At 61.8% G+C, this 23,996-nt stretch overlaps 2 protein-coding genes across 2 annotated transcripts; one reads left to right on the forward strand and one right to left on the reverse strand.

Annotated features, from left to right (window-relative positions):
- The first annotated feature begins 2,369 nt into the window (after positions 1-2,369).
- On the forward strand, positions 2,370-11,319 carry LOC106731898 (adenosine receptor A1-like). The gene is made up of 2 exons (XM_075915551.2): positions 2,370-2,824; positions 8,679-11,319. Exons 1-2 carry the CDS (start codon positions 2,788-2,790, stop codon positions 9,827-9,829), a joined length of 1,188 nt encoding a protein of 395 aa, XP_075771666.2. The 5' UTR covers positions 2,370-2,787; the 3' UTR covers positions 9,830-11,319.
- Positions 11,320-15,925: 4,606 nt separating this feature from the next.
- On the reverse strand, positions 15,926-19,339 carry SNRPD2 (small nuclear ribonucleoprotein D2 polypeptide). Its single transcript, XM_075915121.2, has 3 exons — positions 19,184-19,339; positions 17,694-17,873; positions 15,926-17,225 (listed from the first exon to the last, which is right to left on the reverse strand). Coding segments are annotated over exons 1-3 (357 nt in total). The 5' UTR covers positions 19,186-19,339; the 3' UTR covers positions 15,926-17,050.
- Positions 19,340-23,996: the final 4,657 nt, after the last annotated feature.

The following is a 23,996-nucleotide window of genomic DNA, read 5'->3' on the forward strand; positions in this document are numbered from 1 at the left end:
AAACAGTTGGCTCCGTCTTAAAAAAACCCCTCAAAGCTATTGGCTGAATTTTCCTTTCTGCGGATCAACAGCCAAAGCCCTCGTTCCTTCCGGAGAAATAGGTGCCAGTCTAGTCGGTATTTTAAACCCAGTTTAGTGAATCGGTGCAAGGTCTTACCTCAGCTGAGAGGACAGACGCTTTTTTGGGTCAGGGGCCGCTGACCCACAGAAAAATCCGTCGGGGGCCTCACACAAATGAGAAGCCTCTGACGGAGAAGGAGAAAAACGCTCCCCACTTTCCCCTCGCACATCAGGGCCTAGGAGGGCCCAGGCCCCTAGATTTTGTGTGCTCCCGCCCTGTGGGTTGGTGGCAGGGGGGTTGGAGCACCAGCACGGGCTTCCCCAATGTTGGGGGCCGGATCCAGGCAAGCCAGGGGACGCAGCTGGCCCCCAGGTCTTAGGTTCCCCACCCCTGCCTTAGGCACTCCCCTGCTTCTCCAGCAGCTCACAATCTGGGGTGTGCTGCTCCTCACCGATGCGCTTATGAGGCAGGGCCCTGCTCTGACTCCCCTCGTATGGATGGGGAAACTGAGGCACAGACTAACAGACTCACCCAGGAAATCTGAGGCAGAGCAGGGAACTGACCCCTTGGCTATCACCCTGCACCCACATCCTCCTGACCTGGAGTTGCATCAGGTTAGCAAAACAGGTGGCTTCAGCCAGCTGAAAAGGCGCTTGCTTCCCCCTGCATAGTGGCTCACGAGGCACCTTCCTGAAGTGTCAACATGAGTCAGCAGGTCCGGATAAACCCTCTTCCCGTCCTCGCCCTTCCCTGCTCACACGTGCGTAAACAGTCACCATGCAGGGCACGCTCCAGCAAGTGCAGACCCCGGCTTCTCAGCCCTCCCCTCTCCTGGGTGCAGACCCGACCGGCTTCACTGCTCCCCGCCTAAGCTGTGAGTTGCCCAAGCCCGCCTGCCTAGTGCAGCCTGCTTTCCCGCTCTGCTCCGAGATCGCTGGTAAGGCAATGCCGGGTGCTGCCCCCTTGCTAAGCAAGCACATGGAGTCCTAAGATAAAAGCATTCCAGGGAAAACGAATCACAACCATGTTTCCAGAGACTTCCCTCCCGCCCCCAACCCCGGCAATGGGTCTGGCTGCCCTCACAGCTTCTGCTCCAAGCAAGCCATGCAGGAGCACTTCTGATACGCCTGTCCCCCGTGACACTTTGATCTGCCCTCACATCACAGGCAGACAAAAGGTGTATCCCTCCCTGCCCTACCCAAGGCAACGCTTCAAAGGCTGAATCCTTAGATCGGGGTTTTAATTCCCTCCTGTCACCAATTTTCATACTGCCCAGAGGCAGCGTGCGTCCCACAGTCACCCGAAAGAATGCCCCCCCGGGACACATTTGCACTTTTGATCTAACAAAACCGTAAAATATGGAACTTGGTAAGAACATAACATAAGGCCCTACTGGGTCAGAGCAAAGGTCCATCTAGTCCAGTGTCCTGTCCTCTGATAGTGGCCAATGCCAGGTGCCCCAGAGGGAGGAAACAGAACAGGGACTCATCCAGTGATCCATCCCGTCGACCATTCCCATCTTCTGACAAACAGACTAGGGACCCCATCCCTGTCCATTTTGGCTAATAGCCATTGATAGACCTGTACACCATGAATGTATCAAACTCTTTTTTGAACCCTGTAGTAGTCTTGTCCTTTATACCATCCTCTGGCAAGGAGTTCCACAGGTTGACTGTGTGATGAAACCCTTCTGTTTTTTGTCTGTTTAAATCTGCTGCCTATTAATTAATTTGGTGTTATGAGAAGGAGTAAATAACACTTATTTATTTTCTCCGTACCAGCCATGACTGTATAGACCTCTGTCCTATCCTCCTTTTTAACCTCATTCAATACGGCCTTTGTGTGTGGACACGCTCCATCAATTTCAATCTGGTTTTCATACATTTTGCCTGGTAAGTGAGACCGAGTCTCCCCAGGGAAATTGTCCTGGCATAATTTAGGGTGTGATGGAGGCAAACCGGAGCACAAGGCAGTGGAAAAGGCCTTTTTTCAGTCCAAGGCCCGGTCTACGTTAGCTTTACCAGCCACACGCTCCTCGTCTTGCATCCAGCCACACTTACGGTTGAGTCTTGCTGCTAAAAGGGGGAAATGGAGCCCACCTTCCTGAGTTCTGGCTCAGCTGCAAGCTCAGCCGCCCGCCCCGTGACGGGGTGGGGGGAGTTCTGCCCCCTCCCCAAACTGCAGCCAGCTCTGGATTCAGCACCTCCTGGAGGACAGCAGCCCTGGGAGATGGGGAAGAGACAAGGGGTCGGAAACGAAGGGAGGAATTGTGGGGAAGCAGGGAGAATGCCCCAATGCAGGAGTCACCGAGGGAGACTCTCTGCCCTAAAATTCATGGTGGGGAGGGGGGCTGCACCTTCCCCAAAGATGTTGCTCCCCCATCTGACCCCGATGATGAACAGCAACTCTGAGCCCTCTTGGGTGCAGCAGCAATAGGATCAAAGGGGGCAGGTCATGTCCCTGTGGCCCCCCGCCCCGCCCAGCAGTCCCTGTCTGTTTCCCTTCAGCGCCACCCACAAACATCCCCTCCTCCTTCGTCCACCCAGCTCTCTCTCCCACTGGGCAAAGCAGCTGCCTCTACAGGCCCCGCTGCTTATCACAGCCAGTCCTTGCAAACACCCGGTGTGGGCGGACCGAGCGCCAGGCTGTGCCGGGCCAGGGCTGGCGCGACGGGGCTTGGGGACATGCCAGCCGCCAGCTGACCCCGCGAGATCCCCCCGGGACCAATGCCCCGTGGGAGCGATGGACGCGCAGCCTTGGCGGGTGAGTTTTTGCAACAGCGGCTCGTGGGTAGATTCAGAGAGGAGGCGGCCGGCAGATCCATTCAACTCAGGCCATTCAATTCCCCCCACACTCAGCCTGGTAACTCAGGACAGGCAAAAAGCGTCCCAGGAGGCAAAGCCCTTGTGCCCTGCAGCCAGCAAACAAGAGGGGCCCGCTTAGGAGAGATCTGCCCAGGTGCCCCCCACAACAGAGGAAAACATAAGAGCAGCCAGACCGCGTCAGAGCAAAGGTCCATCTAGCCCAGTGTCCTGTCTGCCCACAGTGGCCAAGGCCAGATGCCCCAGAGGGAGGGAACAGAACAGGGAATTTTCCAGTGATCCCTCCCCTGTCATCTCTTCCCAGCCTGGGAAAAACAGAGACTAGGGACACCATTCCTACCATCCTGGCTAATAGCCATTGATAGACCTCACCTCCATGAATTTAATGAGCTCTTTTTTGAACCCTGTTAAAGTCTTAGTCTTCACAACCTCCTCTGGCGAGGAGTTCCACAGGTTGACTGTGCGCTGAGTGAAGAAAAACGTCCTTTGGTTTGTTTTAAACCTGCTGCCTGTTCATTTCATTGGGTGACCCCTCGTGCTTATATTATGGGAACAAGTCAATAACTTTTCCTTATTCACTTTTTCCACACCTGTCATGATTTTATAGACCTCTCTCATGCCCCGCCCCCTGCCCGCTTAGTCTCCTCTTTTCGAAACTGAAAAATCCAAGTCTTGTTAATCTCTCTGCACGTGGGACCTGTTCCAAACCCCTCCTCGTTTTTGTTGCCCTTTTCTGAATCGTTTCCAATGCCAATGTGTCTTTTTTGAGATGACAATTCCCCCTCTCCAGCTGTGATCAATACACTGCCTGTGACTGGAAATAGCTGGAGCGCTCGGGCGCCGGAGGCAGTTCGGGAGCACCACTCCCACAGTCTTCGGGGAAGTTCCTCCTCTAAGTGATGAGAAGTGGGGGAGGGAGTCGGGCCATGCTCACGCCGTGGGGCAGGAGCAGAACCCAGGGGTCCTGAGTCGCCAACCAGTGCCTACTCCACTCACGTGCCGACCCCTCTTTTAAAAGCAGAGCTAGCCCCTCTGCCTTGAAAAACTCACCGAGCCGCTAAAGCATTTTGTAGTCGGCATCTCTGCAAAGATGGATCCTGCTCTGATCTCAGTTTGGGGGCAGTAATAACACTCCTACCGCCTCAAGCGGCACAAAACCACAAGTCGGCTCCTCAAAATCCTGCCGGCCTCTTAAAAGCCACGAGATCTTGATTTTAAAATGGATCGGGCGGGGGGGCTTCGGGGCTCTCAAGGCCTCCGTTTTCTGGGCACAGATCCGATAGCTGGAAACGGTCGTTCTTGAAACAGAAGCCGAGAGCCTCCAGCCGCCTGGATTCCAGAATCCCCGAATAGCGCCCGGCCCATGATGACATCACTCGGGTTTACACTGCGATTGGGAGCAGAATCTGGCTCTCTCTAGAGCACTGGCAGTGTGCCAGACGGCCCCGCCTTGTGCCGTCTTTGACTCCGGGGTCTAGCAGGGCCTTGCACAGTGCAAACACCCATGCAAAGGTGCACAGCAGACGCCCGGGCCTGCCTTGCATGATAAATATCATGGCCCCTTTTTGACCCAAGCTCTGGGGAGGTTCCAGGAAGACAGACATTGATGGAGTGTTGGATTTTCTTCGATGTCGCCTTGTTGATTGCCCAGGAATGTACGAAGTCCTGGCTCTGAACATCAGCGGGAATCAAGACGCAAAAAAGCCATTTCTTAGCGTACAGTCCCCCACCCCAAACCCTCTTTAGCCAACCCTAAACATCTCTCTCTGTATTTTTCTGCATGTACAGTCTCCTCGGCTTTCCTGCCTCCCCCTTTCTCTCTGTCCTGGCCTGTTTCTCTGTGATCTCGTGTCTCCCGCCCTCATCGGGTCACGGTGCCTGGTTCAAACCTCTGCCCAGATGGCGCTAGTTCTGTGACCCTTAACTCCACAGAAAATTCATTCAGCATCAATTTGCACTTAACCCATGCTGAGGTGTAGTGGTGCTGTCATCCACTCCAGCAGGGAGAGGGTTACAGGTGAGCCAGAGGAGACTTGTGGAACCCTGGCCAATCAGGGCAGGGAGCAGTCAGCCAATCAGGGCCAGGCAGGCCCCTATAAAAGGCTGCAAGGGCTGACAGGAGCTCATGCTTGGTCCAGCTGTGAAGCAGGAGGGGACCTGGGTGCTACCTGAGACTGAGCAAAAATAAGAACCTACCTCACTCAAAAAACTTGAGAGGGGCAGCCAAGTTCCCCTTTGGGTAGCCAAGTTCCTCTCTTTAGACACGTGGCATCACACATCAATAAAGAGAGAAACTGCGAGGTGGCAACATTTGCAACGATACAAAAGTGACTCGAGAGTGTCAGCCAAAGGGGCCTCACCGTACTGGGTGAGCGGGCAGCTATCACTTCAGGGTGTCTTTCAGGCTCTTCCCCATCACAAGCAGGAGCTGTTATTTCGAAAGAACAGGCTGGATGGTGTGGCCGCTCCGCTTGTTCTTTCGAAATAACAGCAGTGTCGACACGCCCTCCCTGCCCAGCCGACAGGCACCGCAAGTGGGATGAATGTCTTACCCCCCCACCTCACACACCACGACTCCACCACCCACCCTGTGCACTTGCCTCTTGCTTCAACCTGGCTCCAACATCTCCCCTGGGCCAGAGCGTCCAGGGCCGTTGTGTCCATCTAGGCCAGTGGTGGGCAATTTGGGGCCCATCAGGGCTCTGTGTGGCCTATGGGACAATTTGTTCACCGTTGCCCACGTGCAGGGCTGACAGATTCTGCTGCTTTCCGTCCACGTGGCCTTTTTCCTACCGGGATTACTCCCGGGACACACACACGAAAGGACGGACAGGTGCAAAGGGAGGGATGTGCTGATTGCACACAACCGCCTGGGAGAGCTGGGCGCACCCTCTGCAGCCAATCACAGCGCTGCCTGTGAGAGCTGGGTGCTCCTGCGGCAGCCAATCACAGTGTGGCCACAGTTCCATCGGCACCTCCTGCACATTGGCTGGGAGAGCCGGGCACTCCCACGGCAGCCAATCACATCGCTGCCTGGGAGAGCTGGGCGCTCCCGCAGCAGCCAATCACAGCACTGCCTGTGAAAGCCTGGCGCTTCCACGGCAGCCAATCACAGCACTGCCTGTGAGAGCCGGGCATTCCCGCGGCAGCCAATCACAGCGCTGCCTGTGAGAGCCGGGCGCTCCCTCTGCAGCCAATCACAGCGCTGCCTGTGAGAGCTGGGCGCTCCCACGGCAGCCAATCACAGTGCTGCCTGTGAGAGCCGGGTGCTCCCTCTACAGCCAATCACAGCGCTGCCTGTGAGAGCTGGGTGCTCCCTCTGCAGCCAATCACAGCACTGCCTGTGAGAGCTGGGTGCTCCCTCTGCAGCCAATCACAGCGCTGCCTGTGAGAGCTGGGTGCTCCCTCTGCAGCCAATCACAGCGCTGCCTGTGAGAGCCGGGCGCTCCCACTGCAGCCAATCACAGCGCTGCCTGTGAGAGCCGGGCGCTCCCTCTGCAGCCAATCACAGCGCTGCCTGTGAGAGCTGGGCGCTCCCACGGCAGCCAATCACAGTGCTGCCTGTGAGAGCCGGGTGCTCCCTCGGCAGCCAATCACAGTGCTGCCTGTGAGAGCCGGGTGCTCCCTCGGCAGCCAATCACAGCGCTGCCTGTGAGAGCCGGGTGCTCCCTCGGCAGCCAATCACAGCACTGCCTGTGAGAGCCGGGCATTCCCACGGCAGCCAATCACAGCACTGCCTGTGAGAGCCGGGTGCTCCCTCTGCAGCCAATCACAGTGCTCCCTGTGAGAGCTGGGTGCTCCCTCTGCAGCCAATCACAGCGCTGCCTGTGAGAGCTGGGTGCTCCCTCTGCAGCCAATCACAGTGCTGCCTGTGAGAGCTGGGCGCTCCCACTGCAGCCAATCACAGCGCTGCCTGTGAGAGCCGGGTGCTCCCTCTGCAGCCAATCACAGCGCTGCCTGTGAGAGCTGGGCGCTCCCACGGCAGCCAATCACAGCGCTGCCTGTGAGAGCCGGGCGCTCCCACTGCAGCCAATCACAGCGCTGCCTGTGAGAGCTGGGCGCTCCCACTGCAGCCAATCACAGCGCTGCCTGTGAGAGCCGGGTGCTCCCTCTGCAGCCAATCACAGCGCTGCCTGTGAGAGCCGGGTGCTCCCTCGGCAGCCAATCACAGTGCTGCCTTTGAGAGCCGGGTGCTCCCTTGGCAGCCAATCACAGGGCTGCCTGTGAGAGCCGGGCGCTCCCTCTGCAGCCAATCACAGCGCTGCCTGTGAGAGCTGGGCGCTCCCACTGCAGCCAATCACAGCGCTGCCTGTGAGAGCCGGGTGCTCCCTCTGCAGCCAATCACAGCGCTGCCTGTGAGACCTGGGCGCTCCCACGGCAGCCAATCACAGCGCTGCCTGTGAGAGCCGGGTGCTCCCTCGGCAGCCAATCACAGGGCTGCCTGTGAGAGCCGGGCGCTCCCTCTGCAGCCAATCACAGCGCTGCCTGTGAGAGCTGGGCGCTCCCACTGCAGCCAATCACAGCGCTGCCTGTGAGAGCCGGGTGCTCCCTCGGCAGCCAATCACAGTGCTGCCTTTGAGAGCCGGGTGCTCCCTCGGCAGCCAATCACAGCGCTGCCTGTGAGAGCTGGGTGCTCCCACTGCAGCCAATCACAGCACTGCCTGTGAGAGCCGGGCACTCCCATGGCAGCCAATCACAGCGCTGCCTGTGAGAGCCGGGCGCTCCCACGGCAGCCAATCACAGCGCTGCCACGGTTCCATTGGCACCTTGCACATTCCAGACACACCAGCACCCTGAGCAAACCGCCCTGCCCCGGGAGACCCCCTGGGTTCCCACCGCCTTGCGGCCCATTGAGATGGAGGCCACTCATGAGCCTGGGTTGCCCGGCTGGTCTAGGCTGACTCCTGGGTGACCCAGGCCATGGGGCGCCACCGGATTAATTCCCAGCTGAGCTAGAGATCGTATTGACTAACAGCTCACCTGGCTCGAGAAAACTGCCAGGGACGGAGGAGCCAGGCCAGCGGCTCCCTCCCTGTTAATGGAAGCCGCAGCCTCAAACTATGATCCGGGAATAAGGGGTTGCCTGCTGGGTGTGGGCACAGCCCCTCGATAGCTACTGCACACAGGGCGGGGTCATCCAGTGTCCCTCTGACTCCTGCACCTCGGGGCCTTAGCTCTCAGGAGCAGGAGAACGGGGCCTTCTCCAGCTCCCTTTCCTAGCTCAGTGTCTCTCAACCTTTCTTAATAAAGTACCCCCAGTACCTACAGTTTTCAGACACGTTTTTTTTTCTACCTTTGCAACGTATTTGTTCAAACAACTTAATCGGAGCCGGGCGGGCGATGAAATGTTTGGGTGTAAAAAGGACAAAACTAACAAAGCGCCGTAAAGCTTACAACATACATTCAGTTTTCTCCAATTTTCTAGACCAGTGTGCGCAACCCATGGGTCACGACCCCACGGGGGGGTCACAGATGTCTTCCCAAGGGGTCATGAGACTTAGAACCAGCTGGGTGGGGGCTAGGTGTGGACACACGGTGCTTAGATCCGGCCGGATGGAGGCTGGGCCTGGCAGTTGGCGGTCCCTACAGCGTGGGGGTTGCAGATCAAAAAAGGTTGCGCACCACTGTCCTAGATTGCTGGGGCCCACCAGATCCTCTGGCGTGATGTGCAGACCACAGGCCAGGTCAGACTGGAACTGCCTCCTTACCCAATCCACCGGCAGAGTCCAGCCCCCGTAGCCCAGCCCCCTGGCACGGGTTGGCCATAGACTGAGCTCTGGTTTTCCTCCTTGCAGCTGCCCAGATGGAGCACGGAGACTCGGGGGCGCTGAGGGCCCCGCGAGGAGCCTGGAATGACATGACCGGAGTCCCAGCTACCCTGGACACTTTCCCCAATTGGTCCTTCCCGTCCATCCCTGCTCCACCCCACCTGGGGGCCTCGAACGGGAGCTCGCCCGGCCTGGACGTGCCGTATTTCCTGACGGAGAGCGCCACGGCCGTGCTGTCCATCGCGGGCAACCTCTTCATCTGCACCGTCATCCTGCGGGACCGGAAGCTGCGCGCCGTGGTGACCAACCACTTCCTGGTCTCGCTGGCCGTGGCCGACGTCTTGGTGGGGGCCGTGGCCATCCCCTGTGCCCAGCTGGCGGACGCGGGGCTGCCGCAGGGCCGGCCGACGTTGTGTTTGCTGATGCTCTGCACCCTGCTGGTCTTCACGCAGGCCTCGGTCTTCGGCCTGCTGGCCATCGCGGTGGAGCGGTACATCTCCATCCTCAAGCCCTTCCGCTACCTGTCCCTCATGACGCCCCACAACGCGCTCCTGGCCATCCTGGGCAGCTGGGTGCTGGCCACCGTGATCGGCTCGCTGCCCCTCATGGGCTGGCACAAGCCTTTCCCGCCCGACGGGCCATGCGTCTTCAACGCCTTCATCGAGGAGACCTACAAGGTCTACTTCAACTTCCTGGCCTGCATGCTGCTGCCGCTGGCCGCCATGCTGGTCCTCTACGGCCGCATCTTCCTGGAGGCCAAGCGGCAGATCCGCAAGGTGGCCGAACGGGAGGTGGACGTGAGCCGGCAGGCCCGGCGCCGCCGCGTCCTGCGCAAGGAGCTGCGGCTGGCCACCTCGCTCTTCATCGTCCTCTTCTGCTTCGCCCTCTGCTGGCTGCCCCTCCACGTCATCAACGCCGTGCGGCTCTTCTGCCCCGGCTGCCCCGTTCCCGGCACGCTGGTGCTGGCGGCCATCGTCCTCTCCCACGCCAACTCCGCCATCAACCCCGTGGTGTACGTCTTCCGCATGCGCTCCTTCCGCCAGGCCTTCACGGCCGCCATCTCCTGCGCTGCGCGCCCCTCGCCCGCCTCCGTCCCAGGAAAGCTCTCTGCCTCTGGGCTCACCACGTCCGACAGGGCCGGGCAGCCCAGACGGAACAGCTCCCTGCCGGGGAAGTGACGAGGGCCCCTCTTTTGCATTGCTGGGCTCACGGAGGCTGTCGAGACTCACTGCTCCCCGGGGGAATGTGACTCCCCACTTCTGGCCCGGACAGATGGGAGAAGAACCCAGGACCCCTTTAGACCAGGGGGTCTCAAACTCAATGTGCCATAGGGCCAGTGCCAATCCTCGCATCCCCCTCCTAGCAGAACTCCGGGGAAGGGAAGGGAAGGGAAGGGAAGGGAAGGGAAGGGGGTCTCTGCACGTTCCCTCCCGTCCCCACCTGCTGGCCCCAAATAATTTGACCCCCAGTGGGACTAGAGCAGCTTCCGGCTGCTAGCTCTGGGCTGCCGCCAGCGCGTCCCTGGTTCGGGGCATCCCCACCCCAGGCCTGCACCCAGCTGTCCTACGGACGGGACGGTGCCCCGTGTGTGGATGGGCCGGTGGGACCCTGGGCAGGCTGGGACCGGCTGCAGGAGCTGGGTCCCCTCCGCCGCCTTCTCCCAGGCGAGGCCTGGTCAGAGCAGGGGTAGGGCTTAGGATACAGACACCCCCTCGCCCCCCAGGTCTCATGTGCCAGCAGCTGCGCGCAGGCTGGACTGCGAAGCTGCTGGGGCCATAGCTAGGCCATGGGTTTGAGACCCCTGCCTGCACTACACCAGGGGTGGTGGCCCCTCCCACCTTGGGTGCCAGAATCATAGCCACGCCCCCAACATTCTGCCCCAAAGCCTCACCCGTCCCCTTCCCCCTGAACCCACCCAGCCGGCTCCTCTGCCTGCTCCCACCCCAGCTCAGCACCCCAACCTTTTACCCTCGTTCCACCGCTTTGGGGGGAGGCCTTGAAGGACGGGCCTGAGGCAAGAGAGCCTCAGGTAGACCCAGGACCAAGCCACAGACCAGGCACCAGCGATACCCTCTGCCTCCCAATTCTTGGGAGCATTCAGTGCTCACGCCAGCCTCCCCAGATGCAGGGGTCACATACCAACAGTGCACGAAGCAGGGCCTAGGACCCAGGTATCCTGACCCTCAGCTCTTGCTCTAACCACTGAGCCATTCTGCCAGAGCCAGCCATGGGCCTTTTAGCCAAGCTGACGCCCAGTAGCAACACTCCCCCTCCCCGGACGTCTTTGCTCTAGGTGTGGATGGGGCGGGGGGAGAAGCTGGACACCCCACCCCGAGCACAGGACACCCCAGAGGGGACTGGCCAGCCTGTCCTTAGCCGGGCAGGAGAAAAGCAGCACAAAAAGGCCCTGCGGGGTTCGCTGGACGAGGTGCCGGCAGAGATGGAATTTCTCTCAGGGCTTCAGCAAGCGGCTGTTTGTGGCTACATGGCGCAGACTTTGGACTGGCCCTTAAATCAACCCTCTGGGACCCTCAGCCCGGGCTGGTGGGGCCCTCCGGGCAGGGAATCCAGCTGCTCTCATTAAAGGCATCGCCCTGCTGAATTCAGAGCTGCTCCATCCATCAGGGAGAACTGGGGGGAGCAAGCAGGTAGGGAACCTGGGAACGGTTTAGCGTGGGGCGGTGCTGGGCTGCGTGTGCGTGAATGTGCCCGTGTGCGGGGCGGTGCCGGGCTGCGTGTGTGCGAATGTGCCCGTGTGCGGGGCGGTGCCGGGCTGCGTGTGTGCGAATGTGCCCGTGTGCGGGGCGGTGCCGGGATGTGTGTGTGTGACTGTGCCCGTGTGCGGGGTGGTGCCGGGCTGTGTGTGTGTTCCCATGTGCGGGGCAGTGCCAGGCTGCGTGTGTGTGACTGTGCCCGTGTGCGGGGCGGTGCCGGGCTGCGTGTACGTGACTGTGCCCGTGTGCGGGGCGGTGCCGGGCTGCGTGTACGTGACTGTGCCCGTGTGCGGGGCAGTGCCGGGCTGCGTGTGTGTGTGTTCCCGTGTGCGGGGCGGTGCCGGGCTGCGTGTGTGTGTGTTCCCGTGTGCGGGGCGGTGCCGGGCTGCGTGTGTGTGTGTTCCCGTGTGCGGGACGGTGCCGGGCTGCGTGTGTGTGTGTTCCCGTGTGCGGGGCGGTGCCGGGCTGCGTGTGTGTGTGTTCCCGTGTGCGGGGCGGTGCCGGGCTGCGTGTGTGTGTGTTCCCGTGTGCGGGACGGTGCCGGGCTGCGTGTGTGTGTGTTCCCGTGTGCGGGGCGGTGCCGGGTTGTGTGTGTGTGTGTTCCCGTGTGTGGGGCGGTGCTGGGCTGCATGTGTGTGTGTTCCCGTGTGCGGGACAGTGCCGGGCTGCATGTGTGTGTGTTCCCGTGTGCGGGGCGGTGCTGGGCTGCGTGTGTGTGTTCCCGTGTGCGGGGCGGTGCTGGGCTGCGTGTGTGTTCCCGTGTGCGGGGCGGTGCCGGGCTGTGTGTGTGTTCCCGTGTGCGGGGCGGTGCCGGGCTGCGTGTGTGTGACTGTGCCTGTGTGCGGGGTAGTGCTGGGCTGCGTGTGTGAGTGTTCCCGTGTGCGGGGCAGTGCTGGGCTGTGTGTGTGTGACTGTGCCTGTGTGCGGGGTAGTGCTGGGCTGCGTGTGTGAGTGTTCCCGTGTGCGGAGCGGTGCCGGGCTGCATGTGTGTGTGTTCCCGTGTGCGGGGCAGTGCCGGGCTGCATGTGTGTGTGTTCCCGTGTGTGGGGTAGTGCTGGGCTGCGTGTGTGTGTTCCCGTGTGCGGGGCAGTGCCGGGCTGCGCGTGTGCGAATGTGCCCGTGTGCGGGGCAGTGCTGGGCTGCGCGTGTGCGAATGTGCCCGTGTGCGGGGCAGTGCCGGGCTGCGTGTGTGCGAATGTGCCCGTGTGCGGGGCGGTGCCGGGCTGCATGTGTGTGAATGTGCCCGTGTGCGGGGCAGTGCCGGGCTGCGTGTGTGTGAATGTGCCCGTGTGCGGGGCGGTGCCGGGCTGCGTGTGTGTGAATGTGCCCGTGTGCGGGGCAGTGCCGGGCTGCGTGAGCGTTCCCGTGTGCGGGGCGGTGCCGGGCTCTGTGTGTGTGTGTTCCCGTGTGTGGGGCGGTGCCGGGCTGCGTGTGTGTGAATGTGCCCGTGTGCGGGGCGGTGCTGGGCTGCGTGTGTGCGAATGTGCCCGTGTGCGGGGCGGTGCCGGGCTGCGTGTGTGTGAATGTGCCCGTGTGCGGGGCAGTGCCGGGCTGCGTGAGCGTTCCCGTGTGCGGGGCGGTGCCGGGCTGTGTGTGTGTGTGTTCCCGTGTGCGGGGCGGTGCTGGGCTGCGTGTGTGTGAATGTGCCCGTGTGCGGGGCGGTGCCGGGCTGCGTGTGTGTGTGTTCCCGTGTGCAGGGCGGTGCTGGGCTGCATGTGTGTGTGTTCCCGTGTGCAGGGCAGTGCCGGGCTGCATGTGTGTGTGTGTTCCCATGTGCGGGGCGGTGCCGGGCTGCGTGTGTGAGTGTTCCCGTGTGCGGGGCGCTGCCGGGCTGCATGTGCGTGAGTGTTCCCGTGTGCAGGGCGGTGCCAGGCTGCGTGTGCGTGAGTGTTCCCGTGTGCGGGGCTGTGCGGTTTCCCACCAGGGGGCGCTGCGACACCACAGCTCTATTTGGCATCTCTGACCAGAGCCTGCAGAGACCCCTGGTTCTCCCCCCAGCTGTGCGGGGGGGGGGGGGGGGGGGGAGAGAAGAGGTGTGGGCAGGCCGTGATGAGCACACAGGGTCCCAGGCCTGGTGGAGGCACCCCTGCTTCAAATGGCAGCATCCACCCTAGGTGTGTATGCAGCACCCGGCCCATAGAGCCTGACCATGGGACTGTGCCCACAGCCAATCCTACCCGGTATCTAACACACCGCGCCCATGCCCCTGCCCCTGCCCCAGAGGTGGCTGCATCTCAGTGCTAGGTGAGCAATCTCTGTCCCAACAGCTCCAGGGCTGGGGCCAGATCCCCTGAGAGAAATTTAGGGCCCTGAGTCCCACCTGCCTCCTGTGTCACCCGTTAGACCTGCTGCTGGCCCCCGGGGCTAGTACAACAGGCTTCCTCGACTCCCCCGGTGTGACCAGCCCGTGCCGCCTTCTCCCCCGCCCACCCGGGACTATCGAGTCTGCTCGTTCTCTGGTCTTCGCTGGGCCTCTCCGCCACGCGCCGGGTGAGAGGAACCCGCTCGATGGCACGGCTCAGGTTCGGCGCAGGCCACGGCTTGGATTTCGCTCTGTCAAGTGCTTTGCCTTCGCCTCCCCCGAAGGTGGCGGTGGGGGGCGGGGAGGGCATCTGGCTGGGAGGAGGCAGAGCAGCGGCAGGCCAGGGCGGCTGAGCCAGCACCGCCTTATCGCAAGGTGAGCCTGACACCCGAGCCGGGCTGGAGCTCAGAGGGTCGACCCCTCGCCCACTGGGATCCTGGCCGAGCCAGAGTGCGGCCGGAGCCCTATGGCTTTGTGCGGGGGGCCACTGACCCCCATCTGCCTTGCTGCTGCATCCCTTCCCCATTCCAGGCTCGTCAAGATCCAGAGGGGTGACATCAGGGCAGTCCCCCAAGCTGGAATCCAGCCCCCCACCCCTGCGAGTCAGAGCCCAGGACCTTGGGGAGGAGGGGCTGGGAAGAGCCCCTCTCCTGCAGGGGATCCAACTCCAACCCACCCCAGATCTCAGGGAGGGGCTGATGCCCAGCTGGCCCGACGAGCCTCGCAGGGGCTCAGACCAGCCAGATCCAGTGTCGGCCAGCACTGGGTGGGTTGCATCTGGTCACACATAAGTAGCTGCTCCCTGCCCCCACTGTCACCCCTTCCCACCAGCCCCACCCCAGCCCAGGGCTTGGGCCCCGGCTGAGTCGACGCCCTGCCAAGCAGCCCATCTGTCCCCTGTTCAATAATTCATCCCCCTGGCGGCAGCGGGGGGCTGGGCCCCCCCAGGCGTAACCGATCCGGCCCGGCGGCTAAGGGGCTGTTCTGGGTGAGCACCACAAAGTCACATTGAGAGCGGAACGGGGCGGGGGGTGTGTGTGTGTCCCTGGCTAAGCAGCTGGGCCGAGGCGAGCGCAGACTGAGACCGTGGGGGGCGATGCCGCCTCACGGTGGCCCCATGCACAGCTGGCTCGGGGGCAAGCAGGAATGGGACCTTTCCTCTCCATCCCAGGGGGTCCCACCTCCTCTTTCCGAGGCTCCCCTCCAGCCCACCTGTGCCCAGCGTTTGGCTGAAGAGCCACATTCAACGGCCTAGAACATAAAAACAAAATCCAGAGGAAATTTTTTTTTTACCAACTCGGGGGCAGATCCTTGCAGGTGTGGGGGGCCCGTGGAGGTGAGCTGGCGGCAGGTGGCTCCCCCCACCCCTTTGGAAACTTGCTCACGGTCCAGATCCGCTTGAGAATTGCTTCTCCAGTGGGTGCTGGTGCCAATCCAGCCCCAGGGTGAGGAATGGGACGGGGCCTTTCCTAGCGACCGGCACCAGCTCTGATCCGGGAGGCGTGGCTGGCTCAGGGGGTGGGAAATGAGACCCCATTCATAGCTCCCCCCCCAAGGCCAGACGGGCCCCTCAGCTGCTCCGCGGTGGCCACTGTAAAGGAGGGGGGAAGATCTCCCTCTCCCCCCCATAGGGGCAGCTGTTCCCATCCCTACAGAGGCAGCCCCCACCCCCACCTGTGTTGACAGTGTAGGGCACATCAGCCCAGCCTGCAGCTGACAGACAGAAGCCACCAGGCTGCAGGGCCCTGGAACCGCTGTCTGGACCCAGCCCTGCATCCTTTGTGCCAACTCTGCAGCCCCCCCCCCCCCCACCCCCGTGGCCTGCCCTGCCCTACCCACGGCTCACCTCTCCTTGTGGCATCTGGCCCCCCCTTGCTCATCACAGAGACCAGCTCAGGGGAGGGGACGGGCCAGGGCCACAAGGCAGGGAAGAATTTACCCCCGAGCGCCCGCTGGTTCACAACCCACAGAAGCAGCCAAACAGCCTGTTGCCACCAAGGGAGGGGATGTGAACCCAAGTTTAAAGGATGCGGGTCCCTCCCCCCCCCTTTCCCGAGGGGAGGCGGAGGAACACATCGAACTCTGGAACAGGCCTTCGGCCTCCCAGCCAGCAGCAGCCCTTCCTCGCCCCAGCCTAGCTCACTTGGCACAGCGTCTGCCAGCAGCCTAGCCTCCCCCCACCCCCAATTGCCAGCAAGATCCACCCCACATCACCAGCTGTGCTACCGCCCCACCTGAGGCAGGCAAGAGACAGCCAGAGAAATTGAGCTGTTTATTACAAAAGGCCCTCGTGCCACTGGCTCACTGCAAGGAGGGGAGCTGCCCTGGAGACTGGCTACAACGCACAAGGCCCTGCTGCTGAAACAAGGATGCTGGGGCAGCTGAAGGCTCAGGGCCGGGGCCAGGGAACTGTCGACACCAAGGATTTCTGCACCGATCAGCCGGAAGGCTGCCCCAGGTGTGGCTTTCCCCCACTCCTGGTAGCATCTGGGGGTTCGCGTTGAGGGGAAAGGCCGTGAGTCCCTGTCCTGCTTTGCAGCTGAGCAGAATAGGAAGGAACAACCCACGGGACCCAGCATGGACGCACAAATCCCCTTCAGCTAGTTGCACCGGAAATGTCAGGGCTCACTCGGCTTCCTGGCCCAGCCAGTCCTGCGCCTCGCTCAGCTGGACGCACAAACTCAGCAGAACGGCTGCGGGTCTGGCTGGTGGAAGCGGAGACTGAAATCCCCAGGGCAGCGGGCTCCCCTCTAAAGAGCAGTTCAGAGACAATTCAGCTGAGCTGGTCCCCCTTGGCTGTCAGGCTGCTACTTCCAGGGCTTCTCTCTGTTCCTAGCACCCTAGGGAAACCGCGGCACCGCGCGCTCCCAGCAACTGAGCCTGAGAGTAGGCCCATCGGGAGAGGCACCCCAAGGACCGAAGAGCTTCTCATCTCCCCAGAGCCTCCCCACCCCAAACCAGCTGAGGCTGCAGCACCAAGCAGCCAGGCTACGAGTTGATCCAGGGATCTGGTGGCACCAGGACAGCAGCTCCTTGCAGCTCTGGGCAGGGGGGGCGAAGGTCGTGGGGGGGCGGCAGCAGCCTAGGATGGGCCTGCAACAGCTGGGGTCACCTGACCAGCTCTGCTCCCAGAAATCCTGTAATCCCAGGGCAAGGGGGAGCCAGAGGCAGCCGGTGGGGGAGGGGAGAGAGGGCTGTGCTCAGCCCTCCATGCTCTAAGGGCTAAGAAGGGAGGTACAGGCACCTGGGGAGAGCTCAGCAAAGTTGTATCTGAACAGGACGGTCTCCAAGAGTGATGCAACCAGCAGAGTACGTCCCAAACGGCTGGAGGCAGGTTCCCCGCCCAGCCCAGCTCTGGGTCAGGCTGGGGCCTGGGGCCAGTTCTATTTGCCGGCGATGAGGGGGTTCCTCAGCACCACAATCACTGAATCCCCCCGCAGGAACATCTTGGAGATGTAACGATCCTTGTTGACGGGCTTCGATTTCTTCTTGCCCTTGCCGCTCTTGGGCACCTCCGTCCACATCTCCTTGACGTTCTCTAGCACCATGTTGCAGTGCCTGGGCAGAGAGAGCCGGGGGGAGGGGTCAGCGATTCAGGGACACAGCAGCTGAGCTGAGAGGAACGACTGACAACCTAGAACCGGCGGCTGGCGAGAAGGCTGCTTTACAGCATCTGACCTGCTCTGCTAGGCCCACCCCGGTGGAACCTGGGGCACTGTGTTTATTCCTGTTGGAATCAGCCATCCTCTCTGACCTGGAAATACATCCCAGGAGTCCTAGTGGCCCCACCATGCCACTAACCAATAGGCCTCCTTCCCACAACAAGGAACAGAACACAGGAATCCTGGATCCCAGCCCCCACAGTACTAACCACTGTCCACACCCCTTGGATCTGTCTTGTGAAACGGGTGAGGGGCCGTTCTGCTCTTGCTGCCAGGGAATGGGGAGGCCCAAACCGCAGCCCCCGAGGTCAGGCAGGCAGGGAAGGGCCTCAGCAGTTAAATGTACGCAGGAAGGAAATCGCACCTGTCAAAGGCTTTGACACGGCCCAGCAGCTTCTTATTGTTGCGACAGTTGATCAGCACCTGGGTGTTGTTCTTGACCGACTGGGTGAGGACGGACAGGGGCCCCGTGTTGAACTCCTCCTCCTCCCGCTTCTGCAGCTCCTCGGGCGTCATCTCACTCTTGGGTTTGTTTAAGAGGCTCCTGCAGGCGCAGAAGGGGGAAGATGCGACATTCATGGAACGTCTGCCATTCCCTCCTCCTCCTGCCGCCCCATCTCGGGTGTCCCAGCAGGACGAAGAGATTCCTAGCTTAGAGGGACTCTATGGCTGGCCTGGGGGCTGCCCGTCGCAGGGACCCCTTGGCAGTGTCAGGCAAAGCAGGCGGCATGTGCTTTGGCCTGTATGGGAGAGAGGCTGAGGGGGCAGGGGAAGAACTAGTTCCCTGCACAAACACACTCTCTCATTGTCCAGTCAGGAGCAGGGATGTTAAATTGCAGCTAATCGAGTTGTCAATGGAATATCTATCGATTAGTCGATGGGGGTGGGCGCGCGCTACCCCCGCTGCAGCTTTGCCTTTTAAACATAGTAGGAACGGGGCCTACAGCAGCCCGGCTCCTACTACGTTTAAAATGCAGAGCCGCAGCAGGGTTAGCTCCCGGGGGGCGCCGAAGCCGTCCCAGTTTGCACTGGCTCCCAGATGCTGCCGCTCTGCCCCACGCCCAGACGGTGCTGGGGGAAACCCGCCGGTTCCACCCAGCACCAGCTTCCCCCCCTCCACCCCCCGCTTGCTACCTGACACGGGGGGGGGGGGAGGGGGAGCGAGTAGCCGAGGATTCCCCTGCGTCCCCAGGCAGGAGAAGGGTTAATAAACCTCCCTTTGCCCCAGCGCTCGCTGCCCGCAGCGCCCGGGAGGGAGGCTCCTGGGCCAATGCCCCATGGGGGGGGGGGAGCGAGCACTCGATCAAGGAGCCTTCCCAGACCCTGATCCCGCCAGCAGGGAGACGCGGCTCAGCTCTGGTGTATGGAGGGAAACCGCCCCCCTCGCCCGCCAGGATCCCCCTCCAGCCCCCCCCTCCTCCTCGGCCCCCCCCACTCACACCCCCGCCCCCTCCTCCTCGGCCCCCCCCACTCACACCCCCGCCCCCTCCCCCCAGGCCCCCCCCACTCCACCCCCGCCCCCCCTCCTCTCCCCCCCCCCCCTCACACCCCCGCCCCCTCCGCTCCCCCCCCCCCCCTCACTCCCCCGCCCCCCCACTCCCAGCCCCCCCCCTCTCCTCCCCCGCCCCCCTCCCAGCCCGCCCCTCCCCCTCCCCCCCCCGCCCCCCTCTCTCCCGCCCCCCCCACTCACACCCCCGCCCCCTCCTCTCCCGCCCCCCCACTCACACCCCCGCCCCCTCCTCCTCGGCCCCTCCCCCACTCACAGCCCCGCCCCCTCCTCTCCCGCCCCCCCCACTCACACCCCAGTCCCCCCGCGCATCCCCGCCCCCCCCACTCGGGCCCCCCCGGCCTCACATGGCGCCGCCGCTCCTCTCCCGCTCTCACACACGCGTCGCCAAGCCTCTCGCGCCGCCGCGGTCGCTACCGGGACTTTCCGCTTCCGGGTCATAGCGGAAGCCGGGGGGGGTGGGGAGGCTCATGCGCATGCGCACCACGCGGTCTGACTGCCCGCTCGCCTCCCGCTACGGGGCGGCCGGAGGGACCAGGGAGCGCAGAGCGCGAATCCGGCGGGTTGTGCAGGGGCGGGGCCGGAGTCAGAGGGGGCGGGGCTAGGGCCGAGGGGGCGGGGCCAGAACCAAGGAGGCGGCTCTGCAGCCCAAGGGGAGGGGGGCAGAGTTTGCAGCTTCCCCGAGTGACCCCAGCTGGTCCCAAGGGGGGGGGCGCAAAACAGAGGGGAGGGGGGCGTGCAGCGTTGCTAAGGGCGACGCCATGGGGGGGGCACAGCTGCCCCAGCCAAGTGATGGGGGGGTGAGCTTGGGGGGGTCTCCCTGAAAACTCCCCCTCCATGGGGGGGGCACAGCTGTCCCAGCCAAGTGATGGGGGGGTGAGCTGGGGGGGGGTGGGGGGGGGGTCTCTCCCTGAAAACTCCCCCTCCATGGGGGGGCACAGCTGCCCCAGCCAAGTGATGGGGGGGTGAGCTTGGGGGGGTCTCCCTGCAAACTCCCCCTCCATGGGGGGGCACAGCTGCCCCAGCCAAGTGATGGGGGGGTGAGCTGGGGGGGGGTCTCCCTGAAAACTCCCCCTCCATGGGGGGGCACAGCTGTCCCAGCCAAGTGATGGGGGGGTGAGCTTGGGGGGGTCTCCCTGCAAACTCCCCCTCCATGGGGGGGGCACAGCTGCCCCAGCCAAGTGATGGGGGGGTGAGCTGGGGGGGGGTCTCCCTGCAAACTCCCCTCCATGGGGGGGGGGCAGGCCGGGAGAGAGCAAAGTCTGTCATTAAAGGTGATGTCACGTGAGGACCCCCCCAGGAACACGCCCCACCCAGTCGGGCAGCCCCCCACGAGGGGCCCAACCCACACCCAGGGGGGACCCCGAGGAAAGCCGCAGGGACGGAGCAGGCTCCTAGGGGTGCAAAATCCCATTCAACTGCTTAACCGGCTAGCCCAGCGTCGGGGGGGGTGCTGGATGGAAGTGTGTGTGGGGGGGTAAGGGCTGCCAGCCCCCCCCCCGCCCCCGGCACGAGGCTGTCGGCTCCCGGACCACTTGGGCTGGGAGCCTGCAGCCCCACGGGGCTGGAGCAGCCGTTCACCTGCGGCAGGCGGCAGGCGGAGTGGTTCTCTCGGGGAACGGTTAACTATTACCCGGTAAGCATCGCCCGTTAAGGTGACCCGTTTGCATCCCTAATCATAGCATGGAAAGTATCATAATGCCTCTATGGAAATCCATGGTACACCCGCTCACCCCTTGAATACTGCGGGCAAACTCGCTCCCCTATCAAAGAAGAGAGATTGGAATGGGAAAATGTGCAAAAACGAGTACCAGAAATGGAGGGGGAGGGAGCAGCTTCTGTACGAGGAGAGATTTAAAAGCCCAGGACTGTTCATCTTGGAAGAGAGACACCTACGAGGAGACATCGAAAGGTCAATAAAATCAGGACTGGTGTGGAGAAAAAAAATAAGGAAGTGCTGTTCACCTCTTCACAAGAACTAGGGATCATGAAATGAACAGACTCCAGGTTTAAATCAAACAACAGGAAGTACTTTGCACTCGGCACAGTCAACCTGTGGAACTCCTTGCCAGAGGATGGGGTGCAGGCCAAGAATATAACAGGGTTCAGAAAAGAACTAGATGAATTTGTGGAGGCTTGGTCCATCAGTGGCTGTGACCCAGGAGGGGCAGGGCCGGAACCCCACGCTCTGGGTGCCCCTAAGCCTCTCAGTGCCAGAAAATGGGGTGGGCGACGGGGGATGAATTGCCTGGTCTGCTCATTCCCTCTGAAGCATCTGGCGCTGGCCACTGCTAGAAGGCAGGTCCATTGCTCTGACCCCATCTGGCCGTTCTCATGCAACCAGCGAGTTGGAAATAAATTCAACGAGGGGGAGGGTGGAGTAGCCAGTGTGGGTACCACATGGGGAGGCTCTGAGTGGGTTGGCTTGCACCTAGCATTGACCTGCAAGGTAAAGCCAGGGCTGACCTGGCGGAAAGCTGAATAGCAGGCTATGGTGCTGCAAGCCAGGTGGCTCCCTGTGCAGGATTGGGGACAGGTTAAGCCACATGGATCCAGTGGGGAATCGGGGGCGGGTGTAGCCACATGGATCCCATGCAAAATCAGGCCCTAGAGGTCTAGCCCCATAGCCCTGCAACAGGCATGTAGTGCAGCCACATAGCCTTGTGGCGAGTAGGTAGCCTGGGGTTGGGGGACTGGATCGGGTCCTCATGATCTAGCCCCATAGCCCGGCAGTGGGCATATAGTGCAGCCCCATAGCCCTGTGGGGGGTAGGTAGCCTGGGGATGGGGGACAGGGTCAGACTCTCACAGCCCAGCCCCCTAGACCTGGGTTCCAGGGCACTATCCTTCTCATGTTGCCTCTCCTCTCCTATGGGACCCCGGCCCCATTGTGGTGCGCTGTGGGGAGAGGACATTGGGTGTCTCCCTGGTCTGGCAGAGCCCAGAGCTCCACAAGACACATTTAAGCTCCTAAATGTCAACAGGCAACTCTGCAGGCAGCTGCCCAGGCCTATGTTTAGTCAACAGCGACCTCCGGTTACAGCCAGCTGCCTGCCCTTCTCCCCCGGCCCTCCGGCTCCCAGCGGTATGGATTGGCGCCCTGGGCTCCAGGCGGTTGTGGGGACCGGGGCAGGCACCCGGGCGCATGTGTGCTTAGATCTCCCACTCGCTTCTCCTCTCCTGCCGCTGCCCACGAGCGGAGCGCGGCCGAGAACTCGCTGGGTGTGAACAAGCCCAGCGGGACACGCTGGAAAAGTCCGACTTCTCTTTCCGAGTGTCTCCTCCGTGCAAACGCCCCGTTGGTGCCCCCCCAAGCAGCGACGGGCCATGTCCTCATCCGGTGCCCCCTCTGGGGACAGCCACCACCAGCTTGGTGATGGACGGATCTGGCACCCTCAGCACAATGGAGGGATAAGGGGGGCCCAGAACAGAGGTCCTCCAGTGGAGCAGTGGGTTAGGTACCTGCCTCTAGAGCCAGAAATCAAGAGCTCAAGACCTTCCCACTCATTGTCCAGGGACAGCCACCGGCTTGGCGATGGATGGAGCTGGGACTCTGGGGACAATGGAAGGATCAGGTGGGGGGGCTCCCACAGTGGATAAGGTACCCACCTCTGGAGCCAGAGGTCAACAGCTGCCTCAGGCCCCACCCAGCACCTTGCCTGTTCACAGACAGCCACTCACACAGTGGGGGGCCAGCCCCCCCAGGGGTGTCAATGCCCCAGCTGGGGGAGCAGCAGCCGTTGGGCCCTGAGAGGGCTCAGGCTGTGGAAAGCTGGCTGCCCTCTGTCTCTGTCCACCCATACTTCAAAGGGGAGAATATGGATGAAAACTGGGCATCTACCCTGCCCCAATGTGGGGAGGGAAGAAGTTTAAGGCCAGGATGTGGATTAGGTCTGGGTCCCCCTTTGTTTTTAGCTGAGAACCGTGGGGACCCCTTGGCACCCGCCCCCACCGATGCCCCCACTCTAGGGAAACGGCGGGGCCTGATCTTCATGGCCTGTGGCCTCTCTACCAGGACTGGTTAGCCCCTCTTAGAGCTGGTGGCTGATTTCTCGGACATGGCCTGCAGCAAACTGGGCCGGGCCCACCAAACTCCACCTGTTGTGGCCTCGGATGGGAAGGGCCCAGAGCCCCACCGGGCAACACTGTCCCTCCGCTAATAAAGTTCTTGAGCACTTCATTCAGTCATCACCCCGTTTCCCAGCCCGCCAAGCCCTCGGCTTGTGCGTGGAAACCTCATTTCCTCGGGATCCTCCCTGAGCCCTGAACGGGCACCGTGAATTCTTTACCACGTGCGGCACGGGGAGGTGCACAGGGAGGTATAATCAGTAGGCGAGATTCCTGGCTTTCTTCTCCCTGGAGTAGTGCCCGCTCCTGGCCCCACTGGCCCATTTCTGGTGGGTTACGTATAAACAATTAATTGCTACTAATAAAATAACAACATTCCGCCAGTTCCTTGGTTCCTGAAGGCAAAAGAGAATGTAGCAAGGTAAACAGCTCCCGGGCCCCACCCCAGAGGTGACCGCATCTTAGGGCTGGGAGACAGGTATCTAAAAGGGTGTCATAAGGAGGAGGGAGAAAACTTGTTCATCTTGGCCTCTGAGGATAGAACAAGAAGCAATGGGCAGCGAGGGAGGTTTAGGTTGGACATTAGGAAAAAGTTCCTAACTGTCAGGGTGGTCAAACACTGGAATAAATTGCCCAGGGAGGTTGTGGAATCCCCATCTCTGGAGATATTTAAGAGTAGGTTAGATAAATGTCTATCAGGGATGGTCTAGACAGTCTTTGGTCCTGCCATGAGGGCAGGGGACTGGACTCGATGACCTCTCGAGGTCCCTTCCAGTCCTAGTAGTCTATGCTTGTATGACAGATCCTTGCATAAAGAGCTGCCACGCCCCACCCCAGAGATGGCTGCATCTCGGCAGGGGGGTGAATGATCCTTGTCTAAACAGTTCACACTTCCCCTCACAGAGACAGCTGCTTCTCAGCCCTGGCTGAGTGATCCCTGTATAAACAGCTGCCGTGTCCCACCCCAGATGTGGCTGCATCTCGGCCGTTCCCCCAGGCCCGGCGCGTCGAGTGCTTGGGAGTTAAACGCGCCGGTGAAATGTGAGAAATTATTATTTATTAACAAGCTGGGGGCTCACTTTGACAGGTCCCA

Source organism: Pelodiscus sinensis, chromosome 18, assembly GCF_052426305.1.
Source record: "Pelodiscus sinensis isolate ZL-2025 chromosome 18, ASM5242630v1, whole genome shotgun sequence".
Lineage (NCBI taxonomy): Eukaryota > Metazoa > Chordata > Testudines > Trionychidae > Pelodiscus > Pelodiscus sinensis.